Source organism: Oreochromis niloticus, linkage group LG20 (genome assembly GCF_001858045.2).
Source record: "Oreochromis niloticus isolate F11D_XX linkage group LG20, O_niloticus_UMD_NMBU, whole genome shotgun sequence".
Taxonomy (NCBI): Eukaryota; Metazoa; Chordata; class Actinopteri; order Cichliformes; family Cichlidae; genus Oreochromis; species Oreochromis niloticus.
Window position 1 is genome coordinate 7,501,910 of NC_031984.2, and position 23,620 is coordinate 7,525,529.

The following is a 23,620-nucleotide window of genomic DNA, read 5'->3' on the forward strand; positions in this document are numbered from 1 at the left end:
GGCAGGTTAAAAAGCGTTGAATGTGGGAAATGTTGAGTGGGGAAAGTGGCAAAAAATAGCAGTTTAACTGGCAACACGTTAAATTAATAAAGAATGAAAATGATCTGACACTGCAATCTTTTTGAGTGAATTAAAAATCAAAGTTAAAAGATGTTTAGGTGATAGAAAAAAAAATCCTACTAAATCTAGAACTAAAATCTCCACAACTGCAACATTGTCCACATTTACACACAATATTCGAAAAAACCCACCACAGACGTAGCGTTGCAGGAAATCTGGCAGCATCTATAGGTGTATAATTTCTCACCTCATGTAAGCATCTCACGCAGCCTTACTAAAGAAGTACACTTTTCAGTTAGGTGTACAAATCTTTTCATGAACCAACAGATATGGAGCAATGTGCAAACACATATGGTTACTTTTCATCTGCCAGCGTCAGTCTAAAATTCAACACACACACTACAGCTTTGCTCGGTTTCATTACCATCAGCATGTGAGATTACTACCAGAAAGACTTTTCCACTTTATGTCAAAAACGGCTAGCAAGTGGAGAGCAAAGCACATGAGCGACAAATATGTTTTAAATATGATCTAGAGAAAAGAAGTTCTTCACATGAACCAAAGTAAATAAAAAGCATCATGATTTGCAATGCAAAAAGGCTTTGCTCTTGTCTTTTGCTTTACAAACAAATCTGAGCTACTTTCAACGTCTGACTCCATAAGCAAAAATAAGATCTTAAGACAACTGAATGCCTGGAAAACAAATGCATATGTAAATAAGTTAGGGAAAATACAGAAATCAAAGCCACATAGCTCGGTAACTGCCTTCCATGCAATATCCAACCAAAGTCACATCTGTCACGCAATATCAAGAAAGTGCTTGTATAAGACCTGGTGACTTACAGGCGCTGGTCAGCTGGTAGCTGAAACTATGATGCATCTCTCATTCATTCTAATATGCAACATTGTACTGTTTAAAAATGGCGAATTATCTCTTTATACTACTTAGATGCAATCGGAATACAGTAATTAATACTGAATTCACAAAACAAGCCTGTCCTGCATATCAGGGCTAAGACGCCACAAACAGTGCATCTCTCATTAAATATCCTCACATGTATCACCTAATGTTTTGGGTTAGGTTTAGTGTAAGCATAAAGACAGACTACTGTATTCTTATAGGAAACTAAAGAACTAAAAAAAAGCACTTGTCATTCATAAGGACCTGATCTTATCTGGAGATGAATCACTCAGTCACTTTCTTTATTAGCCAGCTGTTTTTATAAACCATTCATACAAAAACTTCACTATTCCCTGCTTTTCTTTATTGCTTACTCCTGTTAAAGTGACTTTTGGCTGATTAACAAAACATGACATTAAATACTCACAGTTGGTTATGGTGGATGAACCCAGATCACACCCTATTCTATTTAGTGTTTTTATTAGTACTGTCATTTTTCAACCAATACTAAAACTAACTACTAGCTGCAGGCCAAACTAAGCCAAACCTGATACTCTGAAGCAGGATAATTTGAAATGAGCATCAGTGCCTTCCATACTTACATTACAAGCAACCAACAGGGAGGATTTAAAAAATATTAATTAAGACAGACATATCCTATGATTCTCTGAAAATGTGCCGATCAAACAGACAGTGAATCATGACCAGGAGGAAAGAGCTGGATGACGGCTTCAGGGGGTTAAACAAAGGGCAGGTGAAGCGGTGACCTTTGACTGGCACTAACCCCAGGCAGGAAGGTGAAGAAGTTGTACTTCTGGTTGTTAATGACATTCCTGGGGTACCTCTGCTCCCTTTTTTCTGGGTGGCCGAGCCACACGGTGCGGGGACGGAAGTCACCCATGCCGCAGCATCTCGACCACGGGCAGCACCTGAGAGGAGGAGGAGATGGAAGACACAAGTAACACTTCACATTTAATTCCAGTGTTTGATTCTGTAGTAAGGATGCAAAGACAAAGACTATTATGTGACGAAAAGACAATTAATATTTGGGAAGTATTTGAATTCACTCTCCAAACACTCAGAGAGCTGCACTGAGGTAACCCTAATGAATTTCCTCTCACATCTTCTTGTTAATGTGTTGCTTATTGTAGCCAAATCCCACAGAGCACACTGCACTGAGCTACAGACCCATGACCAAAGGTGTGTGGAAAGATCATGCTGTGAAAAATAAATATTAACTTTATCTTGGAAAAGCTGGTCACTCCCTTTAGACTAAGAAAACAAAGCATTTCGTAAAAACCCACGAACAGCTCAGTGGCTTTGCGATTAATAATTGAACCTAACTCTAAACAATATATTTGACTTTTATGGCAGATGACTCAAGTTTTAGATGCCAACAATATCCTGTCTGCCAGGCCTGACAAATTAAAAGAAAAACATCATAGCACCGTAGCAATGATTCAACAACCCTGCAGTGATAAAATTTACATCACTTGGAACCAAGTAGACCCCCTCATACTTGCAGACATAGAAAGAATAAACATGGAAAGCATAACACAGGCCATTAATCTGACTTTGGTGCAATGGCAATTCAAACCCACCCATCCAGACAATTTAAATTGTATTTGTTATGCAATACTGTGTTTCCTAATTAACTGTTTAGAGCAGTATCAGGCATATATAATGAGTAGTCATTATGCTAACCTGTGAAAAGTAGCTAAAACACCCAAGCTGACATATTCAAAATGTTCTCCCTTATGTTAATAAGTGTTACATGTACGTGTTATCAAAATACAGGTTAGTACTGTATATCAATACAGTCTTAGTCTTTCTGTATAATTCTATATTTACAGCAACCATTAGAGTGACTGTTTATTCACTAATAAATGGGACACCTAAATGTGGACTGTTATCAGCCTATCAGCAATGAGATGACCTTTCCTGATGTCAGCTGCCATGTTTATCTGTTGTGCTGGATGAACTATGTGCCGGAACAAAGTTCAAAGATAGTGTGATGAAGAGATGAAAGACTTATATTAATTATTTTTTCTCATATTATTTTTTTTTACCTTTTTTTCCACAAATGGGGGAAACAAACAATCTGCCCATCCCTAATTTTTAATACAAATTAAATGTTTAAGTGCTTTATACAGAGCTGTCCCACTCCATCAGTGTTTTTATAAAGATCACTTTAAAATATTGATATAAAGTCCCACTGGACCTCCTGAGACACAGCACCGACTAGTTTGTTGATATCTTTATTTTTAAAAATTACTAAGGAGCTTTACAGAGAAATAGCACTGATCCACCTTTGCTTAAATGCTCTAGATTATTTAGTTAATGGAAAACAACAAAATCTCTTTATGTAACATAATCTCAAAAACACAGAGCTCATAAACAACGAGAAGCAGATAGGTAAAATGTTTTGGGCATCCACTGGAATCTGAATGTGTGTGAACGTTAGACAGAAAGCATGTACTTCTAATTCTCAATCATTTTACTTTATTACACCAAATCCAACTTATACGTGTTTCTTTGATATCATTAAAGACTTATGTAAGGCCCTCAAATGTCTTATTCAAGTGTGCTATACAAATAAACCCTCGCCTTGGCATGCCTCACTCTGTAGGAGGCAAAGAAAGTGCACTGGCTGCACTAATGGTCACTATATATCACACTGCCAGCTAGAAATCATACACCCATCATCCTTGTATATATGCAGGCCTTTATTTCTGCAACATCATAGCTCATTCGAGGATCTTGAGTCTTTATAACAGGAGGTGACATCACCATGGCAGCCTGATCAGTCTGCTGGCAGCATTTCAGCACTGTGTCTCTCCACTTTCTCCATCATTATTTCTTAGGCCTGCCCCTTTTTGTGGTGGTCAAATAACACTAAAGGGATCACCTCGTCCGTATGTAAAAATTAGGGGCAGAATGTATTTAAATCAGGGCAGACAGCCCTATGAGGTTTCTGCTCTTTGACAGCCTGAGCTTAATGTCAGGCGAGCAAATATTGACATGGGCGTTAAATGCACTTGCTACTGCAACCCCGGAACAAGGATGTGTCCGGCTAACATTAGCCGTTTCAAAGCTACAATGAATGGCTACATCATATTTATTAGTACATCTACGGGCTGCTCGTCCTTATGTTTCCCTCCGTACTGTTATATTTTACCCAGAAAGCTGCTTAGCTGGTTTCTGAGACAATGTCGACGCGCTCCTGTAGACACTTTTAACCGCTACAGTGACAGCAGGAGAAGCCGACGAGCAAAGCACGTAAACAAATGGCTTCACAGTGATAATACCGAGCTGTATAACGCCCTTACCCATTTCTGTGTTTACTGTCGTGTCTTTTCGGTCGCCTCACGGGTTGTAGCGGGATATTGTCGGTCATTCCTGCAGCCCCTTGTCGCGGGTGGAAGCTGGAGGGAGTCCGCTTGGCTGTGGAGCTGCTGGGCGGAGGCTTCCCTGCTGTCACTCATTCAGGACGGTTCAACAGCGGTCAGCAGGGAAGCAGTGCTGGGACAGTGCTACACCAAGCAAACCAATCTCCCACTGAACTACTATACCACACTCATGTCATTAATAATTAGTTACTATATTATTTTTTCAAATAAGGTGTTTTAGTTTTAATAGTATATATTAGTAATAGTATTTTTTTTCAGTGGGGCGGCACAGGAAAGACCAAAAACGAGCGAGACACAGTGAGGAGTACAGGAAATCCAGGACACACTATATCAGAAATAAATACAGTAAAAAACATTTTAAAAAGAAAATAGAGAGAGTTAATTATTTTTAGCAGATAGTTATCAAATGAAATTTGGCTCTAAAAAATTAAAATAGCTGAATTAAGTGTCATAGATTTTATTTGACATTAAAATAGACAAACTGTTAAATTTCATATAGTATTTCTGGACTGTCTTGACTGAGCAGTATTCTCTTTTTAATCAAAAATTATTGGCTTTATTATTAACTCTTCCAACCCGTTGTTTTTTTCCTTTTTTCATTATTTCTGTGATTTTTCTGACATTGTTGATAGGACCATCTCAAGGACTGCTGCTCTGATACTCAGCTGTACGATATCTTTTACTTGATAAATGTTTATATGTTAAATAAAATGTTATCATTTTAATTTCAATGCTACCCAATGACCGCAAAGCCTCTGGTCCCTGTGGCAGCAAAGCAGCTCCAAACCATGATGTTCTCTCCACTGTGCTTTACAGTTGGGGTACAGTTTGGGTGATAGTAAGGCTTTTCTCCAAACACAGGTTTGTGCAGTTTTTATGACCCATATTCGCTAGCACTATTCTTATTCACCATGTTTCTTAAGACTGGAAAGGAGAAGTATTGATTTATTTTTCACCAATTTCAGCATCTTTCCAAAATACCCACAATCTGAGTAGAAAGTGATGTGATCTGATAGACTGTAACGTGATTAACACATATCGCTCAATCCATCCATCCATCTATGGCAGAAGGCTCCCTTTCCCTGAGCCTGGTTCTAAGAGGTTTCTTCCTGTCAAAAGCGTTTCTCTGTATTATTGTAGGGTCTTTACCTTACAATAAAAACCACCTTGAGGCATCTGTTGTTGTGATTTGTCATTATGTAAATAAAACTGAATTGAACCCATCCATCCTTCCATCCAGGCGTCCAATATTAAAAGCACACCCCAGTGTAATGCAGTCAAATGGGCCAGTCATCAGCCTACTGGGGCATTTTTTAGCACATTAGAAGAGATCTCATAAGACTGTAAAAGTGCTTATTTAAAAAGGCTTGAGCAAGGACAAAAGGGTAAACTTAAACGACTGTAGCAAATTGTAAAATTTGTATAATGAGTTTAACCTACAGCAATTAAATTTGCATCCCACAACTTTGACCTCAGGCTGTGACAGAGAAAGAGTCGATTGAAAAAATGATGCGAAAAGGCAGCCACTATGAAAGCATCTATCGTGCACCACATTTCAGATATACGCATAAAACATTGCATCTTTGTATCTTTTTGTTGTCTGTAATGCTGCCTCCTTAATCACAGGGGCTTTTTCCAGCAGGTAGCTCTGCATGTTTTGATTTGGCAGATTTTTACACTAGATGTGCTTCCTGACACATCTCCAAAGGGATTTGTGTCTCCTCAAACTGGGGACCTTTTGCTTGGTAGGTGAATGTGTAAACCACAACACTACAGAGCCATCTTTTTGTTAGCCCTTACAAAATCTAAAATGATATTGCATAAAAGGTACTATTAAAATGAGCTGACATGCAAACAACTCTCCTCAACAAAGACATCTGACGGTTATGATTGCCATGCTGTATTTTTGCATTACAGGTTTTTCTGTATTCCTGCTCACTCTGTTTGCCTGGAACTACTTTGTATTCCATAGGGAGACTTATGCAAACTAATGGAGCATTTCAAAATTCCTCAGGAAGAGGCCACTGTGCTGCTTACCGAAAATGGACGATTGGACAGCATGCTTCAGTTGGGGATGCAAATAGTTTTTCGTTGAGAATGCAAAATGGCAAAGGATTAATAGCTCCTGTTGGGTAATGAGAATTAAAAAAAGAAAATAAAAATTGCAGTAGTTATCCAAGCGTGAATTTATGTAAATAAGGGATTTTATGTACATTCAAACCAGCCTGTGTAGCCATAAATATTAGCCTAGAGGTGTGGCTAGTGCAACGCTGTCTACAGGGAGTGCAGAATTATTAGGCAAATGAGTATTTTGTCCACATCATCCTCTTCATGCATGTTGTCTTACTCCAAGCTGTATAGGCTCGAAAGCCTACTACCAATTAAGCATATTAGGTGATGTGCATCTCTGTAATGAGAAGGGGTGTGGTCTAATGACATCAACACCCTATATCAGGTGTGCATAATTATTAGGCAACTTCCTTTCCTTTGGCAAAATGGGTCAAAAGAAGGACTTGACAGGCTCAGAAAAGTCAAAAATAGTGAGATATCTTGCAGAGGGATGCAGCAGTCTTAAAATTGCAAAGCTTCTGAAGCGTGATCATCGAACAATCAAGCATTTCATTCAAAATAGTCAACAGGGTCGCAAGAAGCGTGTGGAAAAACCAAGGCGCAAAATAACTGCCCATGAACTGAGAAAAGTCAAGCGTGCAGCTGCCAAGATGCCACTTGCCACCAGTTTGGCCATATTTCAGAGCTGCAACATCACTGGAGTGCCCAAAAGCACAAGGTGTGCAATACTCAGAGACATGGCCAAGGTAAGAAAGGCTGAAAGACGACCACCACTGAACAAGACACACAAGCTGAAACGTCAAGACTGGGCCAAGAAATATCTCAAGACTGATTTTTCTAAGGTTTTATGGACTGATGAAATGAGAGTGAGTCTTGATGGGCCAGATGGATGGGCCCGTGGCTGGATTGGTAAAGGGCAGAGAGCTCCAGTCCCACTCAGACGCCAGCAAGGTGGAGGTGGAGTACTGGTTTGGGCTGGTATCATCAAAGATGAGCTTGTGGGGCCTTTTCGGGTTGAGGATGGAGTCAAGCTCAACTCCCAGTCCTACTGCCAGTTTCTGGAAGACACCTTCTTCAAGCAGTGGTACAGGAAGAAGTCTGCATCCTTCAAGAAAAACATGATTGTCATGCAGGACAATGCTCCATCACACGCGTCCAAGTACTCCACAGCGTGGCTGGCAAGAAAGGGTATAAAAGAAGAAAAACTAATGACATGGCCTCCTTGTTCACCTGATCTGAACCCCATTGAGAACCTGTGGTCCATCATCAAATGTGAGATTTGCAAGGAGGGAAAACAGTACACCTCTCTGAACAGTGTCTGGGAGGCTGTGGTTGCTGCTGCACGCAATGTTGATGGTGAACAGATCAAAACACTGACAGAATCCATGGATGGCAGGCTTTTGAGTGTCCTTGCAAAGAAAGGTGGCTATATTGGTCGCTGATTTGTTTTTGAATGTCAGAAATGTATATTTGTGAATGTGGAGATGTTATATTGGTTTCACTGGGAAAAATAAATAATTGAAATGGGTATATATTTGTTTTTTGTTAAGTTGCCTAATAATTCTGCACAGTAATAGTCACCTGCACACACAGATATCCCCCTAAAATAGCTAAAACTAAAAACAAACTAAAAACTACTTCCAGAAACATTCAGCTTTGATATTAATGAGTTTTTTGGGTTCATTGAGAACATGGTTGTTGTTCAATAATAAAATTATTCCTCAAAAATACAACTTGCCTAATAATTCTGCACTCCCTGTAGTCTTAACCTCCTAGGACCTGCCGTCCACATATGTTGACATCACATTTTGGGTTATTTAGACCAAAATACTGAATTTTGCTTTACAAGGGCCTGATACCCACTTACGGGGGACATTATACTGCTACTGTTCTATCAAAATTTTAAATGAATATCCTCATATGTGGCTTATTTTTCTTAAAATCAAAAATAAGGTATAAAAAAAAAAAAAAAATCTGGTAATTCTTTGTTTTTACACTCATCAGGCCCCAATGTGACCAAATATCAAAGAGAAATTAAAATTGCATGCTGTGGAAGAGTTCGGGTCTTAGAAGGTTAAGGCTTTTTTTAAATTTCAATCACTAAAGTTGGATAATCTTTGAAGTAATGACAGGAGGAATGTTGAAAAAGTCACCCTGATTTTATTTTTCAAAAATCAGAAAACATTTACGTGAAGAAAACCTTTGAAAAAAAAAAGAAAAAAAAAAGAAATATTTACACTGTAAACAGATCAAACTGGCTCAACATTACTTGAACTGTAGAGACAACTTGAAAGCAGTTTCTGACATGGTTGCTAAAGAAAGGCACAACTTGGCAAATGCATATCAATAAGGAATGTACAGCAGGGACCTACAAAGCACTTGGACCATTCTGAGTTGTGTAAAGTGTCAGACATACATTCATTACTGTTCAACTCAGCAGGTTGAGAGTGAGAAATCTTATCGCATTATCGGAAAAAAACTAAACAATGTACCCAGAAATGTACAGAGCATTGCATTGAGTGTAAGGGGCATGTGGGGGACAACTAAAATCTAAGCGAGGTAGAACTCACCCCTAAACTCAAGCACTGTGTAATATAAATAAATTAATCATGCTACAAGTTGTAAACAGCTGTTTGTTCCAGGAAGGAAATACACATACAAATGTTGATTTGACCTCTTCCTGTTTAGCCAGTACAATTAAGCAGTGACGTAAATGCATCTATACAATGTAAATGAAACTAAAACCTTAAATAAAGTGCAGGCATGAGAACATTAAGCATGGGATAGCCTTCAGAGCTCAGCCAACAAAATTTAACTTCGTAGTTGTAGAAGTGGACTACTTGGGTGTAAAAAAACGATTTTAGTAAGCTGACAAAGATGTGATATACATGCCATGTCACAACACAATATCTCAAGTCAAACAGCACCTTTGTTACAACCAGATGGTGCCATGAAATCAGACTAGGCACTTGGAAAAGGGTACAAGTTATTAACTACTGTATCCTGGCGCCAGTACAACAAAAATGCAGTTATGACTGAACTGTTGCACTTTGAGAGATTTTTGCATTGCCCATTACATTAATCTGATCAGAAAGCCTCTTCAAATACAAACAAGCTAATAACATTTACCACTACAAATATGTACAATATCATGTAACCTATGGCACACAACAGGAGGGGGAAGTAGTATGGACACATGTGGTTAAATACGTCATTATTTCTGACTCATCAGGCTGGCAAGCTCAGGTTATTCCCTGAAACTTTTCCTATTAAAGTCAAAATCCTTCAAAAGTATCAAGGAGACAGTCTTGAATTAAAGCAGTTTCAAGTAAGTTATACATTCAATTTCTGGAGAGACAACAAAACAACTCACTGGTTTAAAAAAAAAAAAAAAAAAAAAGAGAGAACAAATACCCGCATATATAATTACATGAAATAAAATACAACTACAGTAGTTTTTAGGGATGCACCAACTGGAATCATGGGCTTGGGATATTGTCATTTTCCTCCCCTTCTGTACCAGGGAACCAGAGAAATCTTTTTATAACTAAATTAATAAAGTTTTTCAGCACTTCATCATGCCATCGAAGTTTATGCAACAATAGACAACCATTAATCATAAACATCAGCAAGTGTTATTTGTCAATGTCCATCAAAAAAAAAAAACCTGTTGTATTGATGCATCCCTAGTAGTTATACAGATTTGACTAGAAATAACACTTAAGAATCGCTGAGATCAGGAGGAAAAGAGCTGCAATAAAGTTAATTGGACATTTTTAACCAATTTAACAGCAAATCAACAAGGTTTTCTCAGAATATTGATTGTACCTCAATAAAGAAGAGAGACATTCACAAAAGTGAATGGTGTTTATTACCTGATGGATTAAAAAAAAAGAAGAAAGAAATTGGAACTAATTGACTGCTATTTTGCCCTCTTCCATGAAATGTGGAAACTGTGATTTTGGCACACTGTCAGAGCCATTTTTCTCAATTTCAGCCATGGTGGCAGGCAAGCCTGAGTGGGATCCATCAATCTTCATGAGGCCTCCAGTGGAGCCAATCAGGGGCCCACCAGCAGGGCTCCCAGGGAGTGGGATGCCACCTCCCTGGATGACAGAAATTTCATTGGTCTTCATGGTCAGGCCACCACTGAAGGCAGCATTCGCATACTGGTTCCACAGAGATGGGTCAAAGTTCATCGGAGGAGCGACCAGCTCTTTGGGGGCCTGCATCATTTCTGGCATCATCTTTGCATCTGAGGTCATTGCCATCAACGCCATGGGATTATCTAGAGACAGACGCTGGCCACGCCTTGATGAGTTGTTCCACATGTGGGTGCCAATATGAACCTTAAAACAAAACAAAAAACAAAACACTTATTTTTCAGTAAACAGCCACATCATCTACATACATGAACTCTAATGTCTAATTCAACCATTTCTCAGACAAGTGATGACTCACCTTTAGATTTCCCTTCGTTGTGAAAGCCCTGCCACAAATGTGGCAGGCGAAAGGCTTCTCCCCTGTATGTGTGCGCTCATGGATCTGCAGGGCACTGGCAGATGAGAAGTTCTTGCCACAGACATTGCACACATGTGGTTTGGCTGATCGTCGTTGCGCAGGGGAGACTGAGGAGGGCATGGCTGTTCCCTGAGGCACATGGGAGCTGAACAACCCGTGAGGGCCCAGAGGATTCTCTGGGGGAATCTTCATCTCTAGACTGGCCAACGTTGGTGGTATCCTCATGAAAGGCATGTTACTGGAAGCTACTAATACAGAAAGATTGAAGATTAGGCCTACACATTCAAGATGACAGCATCTAACATACTTCACTCAATTTGTAAACTTACCATAGTCTCCATTTGAAAATGACATGCCAGGCTCTTCCTTAATTGCTTTTGGGGTGAAGCTGCTGTAAGCTGTGAGGTCAAGTGCGCCACTTGACTCATCTTTAGCGTCATCCGACTCTGGTTTTGACCCGCTCTGGGGAAATTCATCAAGAGCAGGCTGAGGAGATTTGCTGTTATTGTTGTTTACTGGAGAAGAGGAGCGAAATGACACGGCCGAGTCTGAGATGGAGGGACTACGGCCGTTTTGATACTCCTGCTCTCTCTGAGCTGGTGGGGATTCTTTGGATGTTCCTTCACTTTCTGAAGTAGTGCTATTTTGTCGTTTCAGTGCAAGGGCAGAGGAGAGATTCTTCAAAACATCTAGGCTGGATAACATTGCAGGGGCTGCAAGCTTCTGTGGTTGCTCCTCAGCGGCAGATGGCAGGGAATTGGAGGAGTCATTTGCAGTCTTGTTCAGCTCTGGCTCTTGATCTTCCATGCTGGCTTCAAATCCGTTGGCGTCGATGGGCTTCTCTTCTGGGAGAGAAGGCACAATTGCTTCTGCAGGTTCAAACTGGTTTTCTGGCATCGGGGTGTTGGGGATCTGCCCACCCATGTGCATGCGAATGTGCTGCTGCAGAACCACTGCGTTTGTGAACTTTTTCTGGCAGATTGGGCATGAGTGTTGCATTTTAAGAGGAGTGCTAGCCCTGTGCACACCATAATGAGCCTTGAGGTTACCCTTTGTGGTGAATGCGCGGCCACAGATTTTGCACTTGTACGGCCTTTCGCCAGTGTGTGTGCGGTAATGCATTTTGAGTGAGCTCTGACAACTCAGTACCCTATGGCAGATCACACACTCATTGGGATCACCAGTCTTCTTCTCCAGTCCATCCACCATCTGCTGAAGTTTTGCTGTTCCAGAGCTTTGCTCCCCTAGGAGAGCATTACCATTCATGTGGTGCAATGTTCCAAGCAGCTCTTTAGCATCTTTCTGGTTGGGCTCCAGGCCCGCCTCTTGGCCATACACAGACGAAACATTTGGGGAGCCATCACTTGTTGATGGCGAGGGTCTCTGGGAAAATGGATCACCCCCAAAGCCATCAAATGTTTTGAACCCTGGCATGGATGATGGGTTGAAAACAGCCGGTGGGTGACTTAGCACAGGCTTCATTTCGGTTATGTTTGACTCATCCATGGGTACGGACATACCAAAGGGAATCCCACTGCTGGTCGGAATATTGTCAAGGTGCTCGGGTACAGGATGAGGATTCATGCTGATGTTAGGATATTTGTCTTTATGCCGCTGGAAATGCACTTTGAGGTTTCCCTTAGTTGTGAAACGGTTTCCGCAGATGTTACACTTGAAAGGCCTCTCCCCGGTGTGAGAACGCAAATGAATCTGGAGGGCACTGTCATTTCCAAAAGTCTTTCCACAGTATTTGCACTTGTGCTTGTATAGCGGGTCCCCATTCTTTGATTCTGGTGGGATGTTCAGCATCTTTGGCTTCACTTTTTTGGAGGCATCGATCCCTGCCTGGACACCACTGAACACGCTAGGGAAACCCAGAACACCTGGAGACTGTGGCATGAGTACTGGTAAACGTCCGGCTAGATCTGGAGCACCCTTTAAAATGTCTGTGTTTGCGGTCATCGAGCCCATTCCTGCATTCAGAGCAGGAGACATGCCAGTGGGTAGAGGTAGTTTACCTTGCTTTAGTTTCTCCATGGAAAGGCTCTGACTGCCGGTTCTTTTTCCTATCAGTGCTGCTGCAGCAGACAGTTGCTGAGAGAGATGTGCACCAAGGGCTCTCAGAGGATCCATTGTTGACTCTACTGATGATTGGAGACCCTGTGGGATCATCATGGCTATTTGGATTCTGATCTGTTCAGTGAGCTGGATTTGCTGTAGCTGTTGCTGCTGGAGGCACACTAGCTGTTCCAAGATTACTGGAATGGCCTGCATGGCATCCTGTGAAGTCTGAGAAGTGTTTGAAGGAATTTGGGAAACAGCCACTTTAGTGTCAGCCATGGTTTCAAGAGTAACATTTGAATCTTGCATTTTCAGGGAGGGTTGGAAAGTCATCTCAGGACCAGCAGACATCTCTCCCTGATCCTGGTGTCCGGAATCCTCTGCATTTGCACTGGACTCCTCCTCCAATCTTTCCAGCTGGTCTGTGTTGGCATGCGATGGAGAATGATTGCTGGAGTGGCTGTCTTCGTGATCACTGGTAAGGCCTTCAGAAGAACCCTGTGAATATTTCTCAGGCTCGTCACTGCCATCTCCATCTTTCATGATGACCACTTGTTGACTTTTTGTGCAATTTTTCTCATGTTCAAGAAATTCTTCTTCATCAAAGAATTCAGCACAGCACTTGGTGCACACTCTGGTTTCATCCATTCTGAACCTCTTTACTTCATTTCCAATCTCCTCAGCGGAATCACCTTGATGAATCCCTTCAACGAGAGAATAAAGTATTTACATGAATACTTCTTATACAATTACAACCATGTTCGTCAAATCAAATAATGCAATTCCTGTAACACATTAAAGGCTACAATGTTTTGTTAATTTGTCAAGCTCTGACATTTTGCTGATTTTGTGATGCATTTATTCATTGGCTCACACCATCACATCTAAAAGGGTTCCCCCTGTTTTGTCCACTCTCTCTAGGTAACTGCACCGGGCTGTAAAAATTGTGAATTGCCCTATTGTCCAAAGGGCCTGTAGAGGGCAATCATTTATCTTTGACTACCTAGAACAATGTCCACAGAAACAAAGAGCTACAGATTGAGCATCAAGTTACGCTCAAGTTAGATTCTGAGGGAAAAAAAAAAAAAAAAAAAAAAAAGGTACATTTGACCCCCCCCCCAAAAAAGAAACACCCTACACTAAACTAACCCCAGTTAAAGATCAATCTTATTTCCACAGTAAACAAATATAAACCATTTCCATTATATACATGAGAATAGCTCAAACACAAGACAGCTTTACATTTATTAAAAAACCTCCTAAGCATTTTTCAGCCTTTTGAAAGATTGATAAGAGCTCCAAGTGAGCATTTTAATTTGTGTGCTAACCAAGAGGCCATTTCACAACTGGGTGTATTGTTAAATGCTAATGCCTGGAAGAATGGGGGGTAGACCACCTGTTTGCATTTGCCCAAGGAATCTGCTGGACTTGTTAATTGCTCACCAGGCGGCACTGAGGCGGTGTCACGAAAAATTTGCAAACAGCATTACATTCTGATCCATGAGGAAGCGCCAACTATGGCTCTGCAACACCTTTAACGTCGACTGGAAAAGCACCCATGATGCATCTTCGCAGCATTTAAAACTTTTTAAACAGTCCTTATCAGAGCGGATCCATCATTAGATAACTACAGGACGCAGCACACTCGCTCGCCACTTGACGGCGCGTGAGCCTCCTGTGATAACCTTTGGTGGACAACATGAGGAGGTCAGAGATGAACGTTCAGCTTATGCGGGCTGAATAAGATTCATGCATAACCTTTTGGCACTTTATGCTCTACAGTTCATGAAAAAAGGGAAATCTTGTCAAGTTTTCTAATTATGAGGGCTACAGCGGCGCTGAAGTTTGCTTATGGCAACACCAAAACGCACCCCCACCCAGTCTCCACAAAAAGGCCACTGCTCCATCCCCCACCTCTCCACATATGTACGAAAGGAAACAGTCATGCATTAAACTGGGGGATTTATTGCCTTTAGGTCGGCTTACTACAGAGTCATATTTCATACAGTTTTGGGTACCTTTGTCTGAAACTTCCAATTGCGGCGCAGATTTGCAGATAAACTCTCGCCAGATTACACAATTATTAATTACAAGGGGCAGAAAGTACGGATAATTATAATTACAGCAGAATAAACTGTAACGATACCTATGGGAATCCGGCACAAAGAGTCAAAGGTACTGCGCAAAATCTAAAAAAGCCAATTCAAATTTAACAGTAAAACCAGCCGGCAATACGTGAATGAAATAAAGTTACACACGATAGGCATGCTGACCAAATTAGGTAATTATTCTAAATTTAAAAAGCTTAAACAATCCAAAATGTAGCAACGTGTCCTTCAATGAATCAACAAAAAGTTCAAAGGACTTTACCGTCTTTAATTTAGTCCGCGAAACAACCTCAATTTTTTCATTAGAATCAAACCGTCAATATAAACAACGAAACAAGACAAAACAGAGCCAAGAATAAACGATATTTTTAGGCCTTTTATCAAAAAAGAGAGCCAGAAAGCTTACAATGTTTCAATTTAAAAAGAGCCCCTCGTGGAGCACCTGATTTCTAAATCTGTCGCTTCTCGACCGAAGTTTTAGCCCTGGTCAGTTCAGAGGGACAGCAACAGGTCAAAGTGCGAGGAGGACAATGTAAAAGCAGCCCCCCTCCAGACTTTTAAATAAATTGTCGATACTGTGTCATTCCTACATGTTAACTTTTCTTGCCAACAAGCACATCTTCTTGCGTAAACTTACCATTTTCCATCGATCCGGGCTCGTCGGAGTTGATGTGCTGCGGTTTGGCTTGCTTGCGCCGCGACATGGTGCGACCATCAGGAGCAAAGAGTTACAGACAAATTTCCTCCCCTTCTTCAACAGATTCTTCGGCTGGAAAATTAACCCCTGAAGTAGAAATGCGCATGTCAACGTAATTATTATTATCAATAATGCATTGCGATTTATCACGGTCCCCTGACAGCTGATTGGCTCTGATCCAAGCGCTCACACATTATTTAAATGCGCTCCCTATTGATGAGCGGAGCGGAGTGCCAGAAGGGGGCGGGAGGAGCCATGCTAGTGGATGGCGCTCTGGATGGAGGCAGGGTTAATAACACCCAACTTATAGTACTTTTCCTTGTTCAGGAAAACTATATTTTGCCTGCCACAGAAAGACAAAGGCGACCGAGAGTTCAGCCAAATATTGTTTCCTTGACTTTAAATTCAAAGCAGCGAAATATAATGATCCGATCCTACTTTATGCCATTTATTTTCATTAAAGCAACTTATTGTTTATGGGTTTTTGGCCATCCCTTTCCAGGAAACTCCACATATTTTACATACAGCGTTTAATATCCTATAACATCACTGTAGGCTAAGTAGGATGTCCCTACAGGGAAATATGGCAAAATAGTTCTACAGAAAGTCAGTTTATGCTCATCAAAACATAGGCTATAACCATGTACATGCATATATGTGTCCCTTTAATCTTTTTTAAAATATTGTATACTAGTAAAAGTTGATCTCGTAAATATGAAATGTTAGAGCAGTTTTGTCTCAAGGATGTACACTAATGGAGGGAACACAGTCATCTAAGGATACCGTTGAGCCATAACAGGAAACAGAGTCAAACATGAAATGAAAACAACGTCTTGTTGGTTATATTTGAATGAATGAGAAAGCCAAACGGTCAAGCCCCCCACCCCCACTACGCAACTCCTTTTTCAAAATAGCTCAAAATGTGTGGTTTTGCATTGCAGGAGCTGGTCAGTAAATTATTGTGATACTAGGTGATGTCCCTAACTGCTGTGAGTGGTTAACCATTTGCAGTGATGTATTATTTATTAAAGAGGCTGAATCTGTCACTGTATTTCCTGCTGCTGTACTCGCCATAATAATGTTGTTATGTCAGGGGGGGAAACTGAAAATAAAGAAAAAAACAAGGGTTCTGTTATGGGATCAGGATGATGCTGGAATGACTCTGTTGGTCCTGCTTCACATTAGCATTCACATTGTTGGCACAGTCGGTGTGCCGAAAAACATTCCAGGAAGTTCACTACACATCACAAAGGAGAATTTACAAAGGGGGAACCTTTATTAATGCAGAGCACAGTGATCACCTCCTGGATGTTTATAGCTCACCACACAACAGCAGTCACCCACAGATTTCTAAAGAGTGCTATATGTTCCGGTGGAAACACACAGTCTGCAGCAATGTGGGGCAAAGTATAGGAATAACAGAATATGGTTGTAGTGTAACCTTGGAGTTCTATTTGTAGGTCTCTTTTTCGCAGATTAACTCATGCAGACATTAATTGGTATACCAAGGGCATGCTAAACTGTTGCTTTCATAGAGGACAGTGAAGGTCACTGTAGTTTGACAAAAGTGCATTTTGGGTAAAATTATGTATGTTGACAGGAAAAGAAGCAACAGGCATATAGATATAAAGCTTGTAAAGGGATTAAATTGTTTGTGGAAGTACAACTGACACATAAATGCAGATCTTGTAGTCTATTAGGCAAGTTAGGCCAAGTGGTTCATGCTTCATAGATTGAGGCTTGAATGTTAAAGTTTTAAGAAAAGCAAAAAACAAAAGTATAAACAGCAACATTGTAGTTAAGGCTGGTGTTCATGCAACTTCCTATGTGAGAATCAGATCAGCTTGCTCTGTATCCTTTCAATTTTTTTTTGTATTTATACAAAACATGTTTTTGACCCTGCTAAGTTCATGAAACATTTTTAATTTGTTTTTTCCTTTTTCCAAGTGGCTCCATGCATGAAAGAGTGATTCATACTAGGCGAAAGCGCTGATGTTCATTTAAGAAAATATAATTTAAATGACCTACAGACAGGAGTATGCAAAGTTTCAGTAACTCTTGGTGATACTGGCCATTCGACCATTCTTTATCACTCTAAAATGCCTCAGTAAGTGTTATATAATTCCACAGCTGATAAGTGTGAGACAAAGACACAGCATTATATTCAAATAAACAAATGTCCTTTAAGGGACTGGCTGAAGGTGAAAAAGAGGGGAGTGTTGTCTAGACAGTTTATAGCCCCAATAAGAAACCATACTTCAATACGCTGCTTCTTCAACGTTCAATCTATACAACTTAAACTGTGCACAGTTGTAAAATTTGGAAAAATGGCTGACTGCTTGGAAAAAAAAAAGTCCCATAAGTAAATAATCATAATGAAATATACCAGTGAATTAAACTAAAAGCTGTTTTCTATTTGACACACATTCTTGCTTTGTATAATGTAATACACCATCGAGACATATAGATTCCATGGCCTTGTGTTGTTGAGGTTACATGCGTTTGTTGGTGCCTGAAATCTATAGTCATCATTTTGCACTGTTCAGTTTCAGTTATGTAATTTTTGAGAAAAGAGAAACGGCAGTAGAAGAGGCAGCGAAGGCAGAAAGCAAACCTAATACTGTGTCCTTGACCAGGTCATGTATCTGACAATAGTATATCTACACTGGTGACAGAAGGTCTCATAAACGGCCAACAAGGCAGCTTGAAAACAGCCTCATGACAGTAACTACTGAGTTATTATTTTCTATATCCTGGCCTAATTTTCATCCTCTCCTTGTCTTTTCACAAGAGAGTGCTGTGGGATAGAGAGACTTTAAGTTTCTCAGATGTGTCACTCGATGAGCTTTACGACGACCTTGCAGCAGACAAACAATAACAGCCTGACACTTGCTGAGGAATTGTGAATTGAACATGTGTTTTTTAGGACTCAGTAAAAGATGAAAGGCACAGACCAATCGGGGAAGGGTGAGCTATTTCACCTCAGTGTGACAATCAGTGCTGCTGTCAAAACAAGCAGATTTGTTTTTTAGCTTTATTTCTGGAAAAGCTTTACTCTTCCTTGCTGTCAAATAAAGTGATATAAACAGAAGCTTGCAGAGTTGGAAGAAAACACACCATGTTTGACTTTTTTCTGTATATTCAAGTCTAAAATAAAAGGTAGAGGTTATATTATTTTGTAAAATTGTGCATTCTTGTGATAAAACCTAAAGGCTCATAGCATATAAAAGCTACTACGCAGTATCATTAGCTATGAATCTCTCTGGCATGACCCTCATCAACACTCTTGATGACATTTGAGTGTCATTCCCGAGCTCCTTGATTAAATCACAGACATTACACGTGTTAGATTGCAAATAATTAACTGTCTACTAGAGAAGCAAAAGGGAAAAATGGCATATTTGTTCTATGTAAAGACCTAAAAAAACCATGCCAGGCTGTCTGACCCTTTTAGATGTTTTCTCACCAGCAGGACACCACAAATAGTCTTTTAATGGTTGACTAGTTTCTTGCTCACTGACATCAGGATTTCTTATGAGTGTATTTCCCAGATCCTGTTTTATTATTTTATCCTTTGATGGCTTTCTTCAGGTGCCCCTTAAAACATTTCCTCCCTTGTAGTCATAAATAACGTCATTAATTTTACACAAAGGACAAAGGGAAAAAGTTTTTTTTTCATGCAAGACTTGAGTCCCATGGAAAGGGTAAGCAACGCTGAGGATAGGAAAAGAAAATGAAAACAGTTTGGGTGACCTTTTTTGTTACTTGAACTATATCTAGGTCCAGTGATTTCCCCCTTCATATTTGTCATATCAGAACGTGAGTGCTGCTTGAAGGCAATCAATGTTCCTTTTCTTAAGACTATACAGTCATTTTCCCTGCCACTGTTGATTTTCAATCACCTAAACATGGCATTATCTAGAAAATACAAGTATAGTGGCTCTCTGCAATTACTATAGTGTCCGACTGTTTTCGTTATTGATCAGCAAACACCCTTTGCAATGTCCTCCTTTTCATGAACATGTGTATTTTGTTCTTTTGTTTGGTAGCATCAGCCTAGAATAGAGGCTGAGGGCACTGAGGTGAAAGGTATTGGATGTTTGCTGGCTGTGCCAATATTGTTTTTCCCGGTGAATGTTTCTGTTTATGTAGAGCCTGTTAGATAAACCGACTGGCTAATCTTCTCCATAGATGTAGATGGCCCGTCTCTAATAATTTCTTTCTTTTTTTAAAAAAAATGGACTGCACTTTTTGTTACCCTTCTTGGAAATTTGACCTTCACTGTGCAGAATGTTGTACGTGCAGAGCTGGACGCTAAAAGGCTCTTTTGACATTTGTTTGCTGAAGGGGGAAATTTTTCTCTGTCATTGTCGTAAATGTGAAGTTAAGTCCAGGTTCAGTCCAGGTCCAACATGCAACCTGCAGTGTGGAAACCTGACATTTCCAGTGGACATGTGAACCTTTCAGAGAAACAGGACCCATCTGTGTGCATTTAGTGCAATAAAAGCAGTTAAGCTTTTTAAACAAAGAATGTTTACTTATTTGTGGATTCTGCATTCTTCATGGGCCACTGAGTGTGAATCTAGCGTTTTTTCTAAGATTTTTTTATAGGGTGTCTTAATTATTTTGGGATATATAAAATATATCATTTAAAATAATTATTTAAATATATATCATATCAAGTAAATATAAAAAAACCCATCTCATCGAGGGTACTTGATTATAAAATGTTAAAATTTAACAAACGCGTTTCCATGTAAAGAGTTTAACCGGAAATTGTTATGACACCTGGGTGGAACAGGAAGTATAAAAGACTCTTTAAACTAGATCTGTGTCTTTAGAGATAGCGAGATGAGTGCTTATTTGTCTCACACCACTGACTGAGAGGATGGGGGGTAGGGGCCTGAGGAGATTATGTGCTACAGCATTCCACAAACAACTTCTACTCTGGTCGTGAATTCTTTGATTTTAGCTTTCGGGCCTAGTTTCTGCCCAAATTGAAGTAACTGTTTCGGCACACAATTTTGAGCAATTTCAGGCGCTGACATCACAAAATGAGTCAGTGTTGGTTTTATTTGTTAAGTCCTGGTCTACAGTGATGGCAACAGTTTAATATCCAGCTCAACTCTGAGTGTGGGATCTGTGTGAATGTGTGTGTCTGTGGCACAGGGGCTAGCGGGTGAGGGGAGAGATCAGTGGCCCACACATGGCTGTAATTTAATGGAGAATTGCCCAGTGGTTCCTGTGCAGATGTAAACACAGCAATAGTCAGGCTTTTGTTATTGCATGACTATGACAACTGCCTTCATCAATAAACAATAGCGTGTTGGGGGAAACAAGGACTCACTGTATGAATAGAACCCCACTGTGTCCACTTCTCACTCTCGGTTTTTTTAGTTAGAGCCACAATAAAGAAATCTGCGCAATAATAAGATTCAATACCTGAAGTTACACATTAAAGAAGTTAACGCACAACCACAGATATATAATTTTTAAGAGGCTATTTAAAAAAATAAAGATGTCAGGGAGAAAAGCATTAAAATTAAGTACTCTTAATTTACAAATCTTGGTGGGATTATCTAAAGGAATTATAGTTTGGGGGATGAGGAGGTCAAACTTAAAGAATCTGCGACACAATAAACAAAGAGATAGGGAGAGCTGGGCAGTCCACAGCAAGCTGTGAGTCAACAGGGGGCCAATCATTCAAATCTGAGATGCAATCTGGGTCAGGGCCATAAAGATTTACAGGGTGGGAAGTGGTGAGCAGAGGGGCTGCAGGATATCAGTCCTCTCGCACTTCTAATTAGCTTATGAGAATATAATGGTTGTACAGCAGCACAGCACACCATCCAAATTTGGTTATATATGTTCATTTAAGTTAATGAATAATCACACTCAAGCACCGGGATGAAGGGGAAAACTATATACAAATAATTTAATTCTAACATTTCTCTTATTGTGTTCTTTTGGAAGATCACATTGTTTTCAGTGTCACCTGAAGAATGAAACTAACTCAGGTGGTTCATGGGGGATGAGAACATGTATGGTAGGGTGCCAATGAAGCATTAATGACTGTAACACTTCTTTGTGTGTCAGCAATGATATCATGCCGACACACATGCTCAGGTTTTGCAAAAAAGCAGAAAGTCTATCTGGAACTTCTCATTGAACATATAAAATCACATTAACCTAAAAATTGCTTAAATATGACAAGAAGACACTGAGTGTTGACATATTGCTGACATTGTCAGACACTGAATTTTTTTTAGATATCTGTGAATAAACCTTTAATTTTTGCATTACCAGTGGCAATGCAAGCAGATCTAAAAAAATAATAAGTAAATTATTTAATGCAAGTCTAAGTGGTAGATTTACCATCAGCTGAAAGCACCCTAAAGGGCCCTCGGGAATCAAATGGGTAAATCTTTTCTAAATACAAAAGAAACTGGCAGCCTATAGCACTTGACAGTGAATGTGGTGGCCCACAGACTTTAAGACACCTGGTAGGCTTTGTGTCTCTGGGCGGAGGTTTACAGTGGCTGCAGACAAAGACAGCCGTGGACCTGATGTACCAGATGTACCAGATGTACTGACTGCTTTTTGTGAGCACTGACTGAAACTGTTTATCCCCTCGGCTTCTGCCTATTGTATTCAATAGTATTTACTTGGGGGCACTTTAAAAAAAAATCTATTTGCATTTCCTGTAAGACAAGCAGCCTAAATATCATAGTTCTTGTGCTATGAAAACTTATTGGAAGTATCTTCCTGTTGTCCCATGCAGTCTTACATGTTGAATAGCACTCTGATTAAAAAATTACAATAAAAAATAATTGAATAAGACTGCTAATTCTCCTTCTTGTGAATACAGTTTAAAAAAATCAGATCTCATACTGCCACAAGTACTGCACAGGAACATGGATAAGAGTGCATTATGGTTGTTATAGCAACCACAGAAATGGCTTTTCTGCTGAACAATAGTCAGATGGGTCTTTGGGGAGGCCCAGTGGCAACTCCCCCCCTCCACACCCACATCTGCTGCCCTCACATAGAGACTTATGGGATGTTCTGCCGATTATTTTCTGTCCTGCTTCCCCCTTTCAAAACTGACAGGCTGAGAGAAAGAGAATAAAATTAGGAATTCTGCCAACATCTGTGGAGGGGCTGTGGTGTGGTAAGCTCTGGTGCGACAGTTTAGATAGAAAGTTTGAAAAAAAAAGAAACATTTGGAGAGTGTGCTGAATTCATTCGAGTCAGTGGAGTTGAAAGGTGTGTGACAAATGGTCTTATGAGCTTTGCAAGGTTTATAATGGCAAACAATTTAGAGGAAGAGTCAGTAACAGGCATCTGAAAAGGGCTGTGAATAATAACTTTGCATAGGATCCAGGATAAAATGCAGGACATAGGTCACAGTTTCTATTATTCTCAGACTGAATGTATACAATTTATGGTACAATTACTTTTTAATGTTTCCTCTAGCAAAAACAATGAATTCGAGGGATGTAAACAGCCTCACTCTCCCCTGTAATATAAGGAATTGTTTGAAGTATAGAGAGAAAAGGGGTGGGGTTACTCTTTAACAAGCAATACTGTAAATTAAAAGCTGGACAGAAAGGAGAAAACCCTATAGTGCCTTTGTCTTTTGATTTCTAGACAGCAGCCTTGGAAGAATTGGATCGAAGCCACCTGCGTGTCTGCAAAGACACCATGCAGACCGAATACAGAAGAGACACTCTTTCTTTTTAAAGGACTGTGCTTAGTAGATTCACATAAAAGATCCTAAAGCTGGTGACTC

The 23,620-nt window shown here is 40.1% G+C and overlaps 2 protein-coding genes across 4 annotated transcripts in view; both read right to left on the minus strand.

Moving 5' to 3' along the window:
- Positions 1-4,519, minus strand: part of atp9a (ATPase phospholipid transporting 9A) — a 36,416-nt gene extending 31,897 nt beyond the window's left edge. The window contains exons 1-2 of the mRNA XM_003438934.5: positions 4,291-4,519; positions 1,746-1,890 (exon numbers count right to left, since the gene is read on the minus strand). Coding sequence (XP_003438982.1) covers positions 1,746-1,890; positions 4,291-4,358 — 213 coding nt within the window. The 5' untranslated portion in view covers positions 4,359-4,519. The remainder of the gene's footprint in view (positions 1-1,745; positions 1,891-4,290) is intronic.
- Positions 4,520-8,570: 4,051 nt separating this feature from the next.
- sall4 (spalt-like transcription factor 4) overlaps positions 8,571-23,620 on the minus strand; it is a 29,258-nt gene continuing 14,208 nt past the window's right edge. For 2 of the 3 annotated variants that reach the window (XM_005448374.4, XM_025901665.1), the window contains exons 2-5: positions 15,769-15,915; positions 11,292-13,727; positions 10,903-11,210; positions 8,571-10,790 (exon numbers count right to left, since the gene is read on the minus strand). In XM_005448374.4, the coding sequence (XP_005448431.1) occupies positions 10,353-10,790; positions 10,903-11,210; positions 11,292-13,727; positions 15,769-15,835 (3,249 nt within the window). In that variant the 5' untranslated portion in view covers positions 15,836-15,915 and the 3' untranslated portion in view covers positions 8,571-10,352. Of the gene's footprint in view, positions 10,791-10,902; positions 11,211-11,291; positions 13,728-15,768; positions 16,059-23,620 lie in introns of those variants that run through there. The other variant, XM_019349482.2, reaches the window with a different exon arrangement.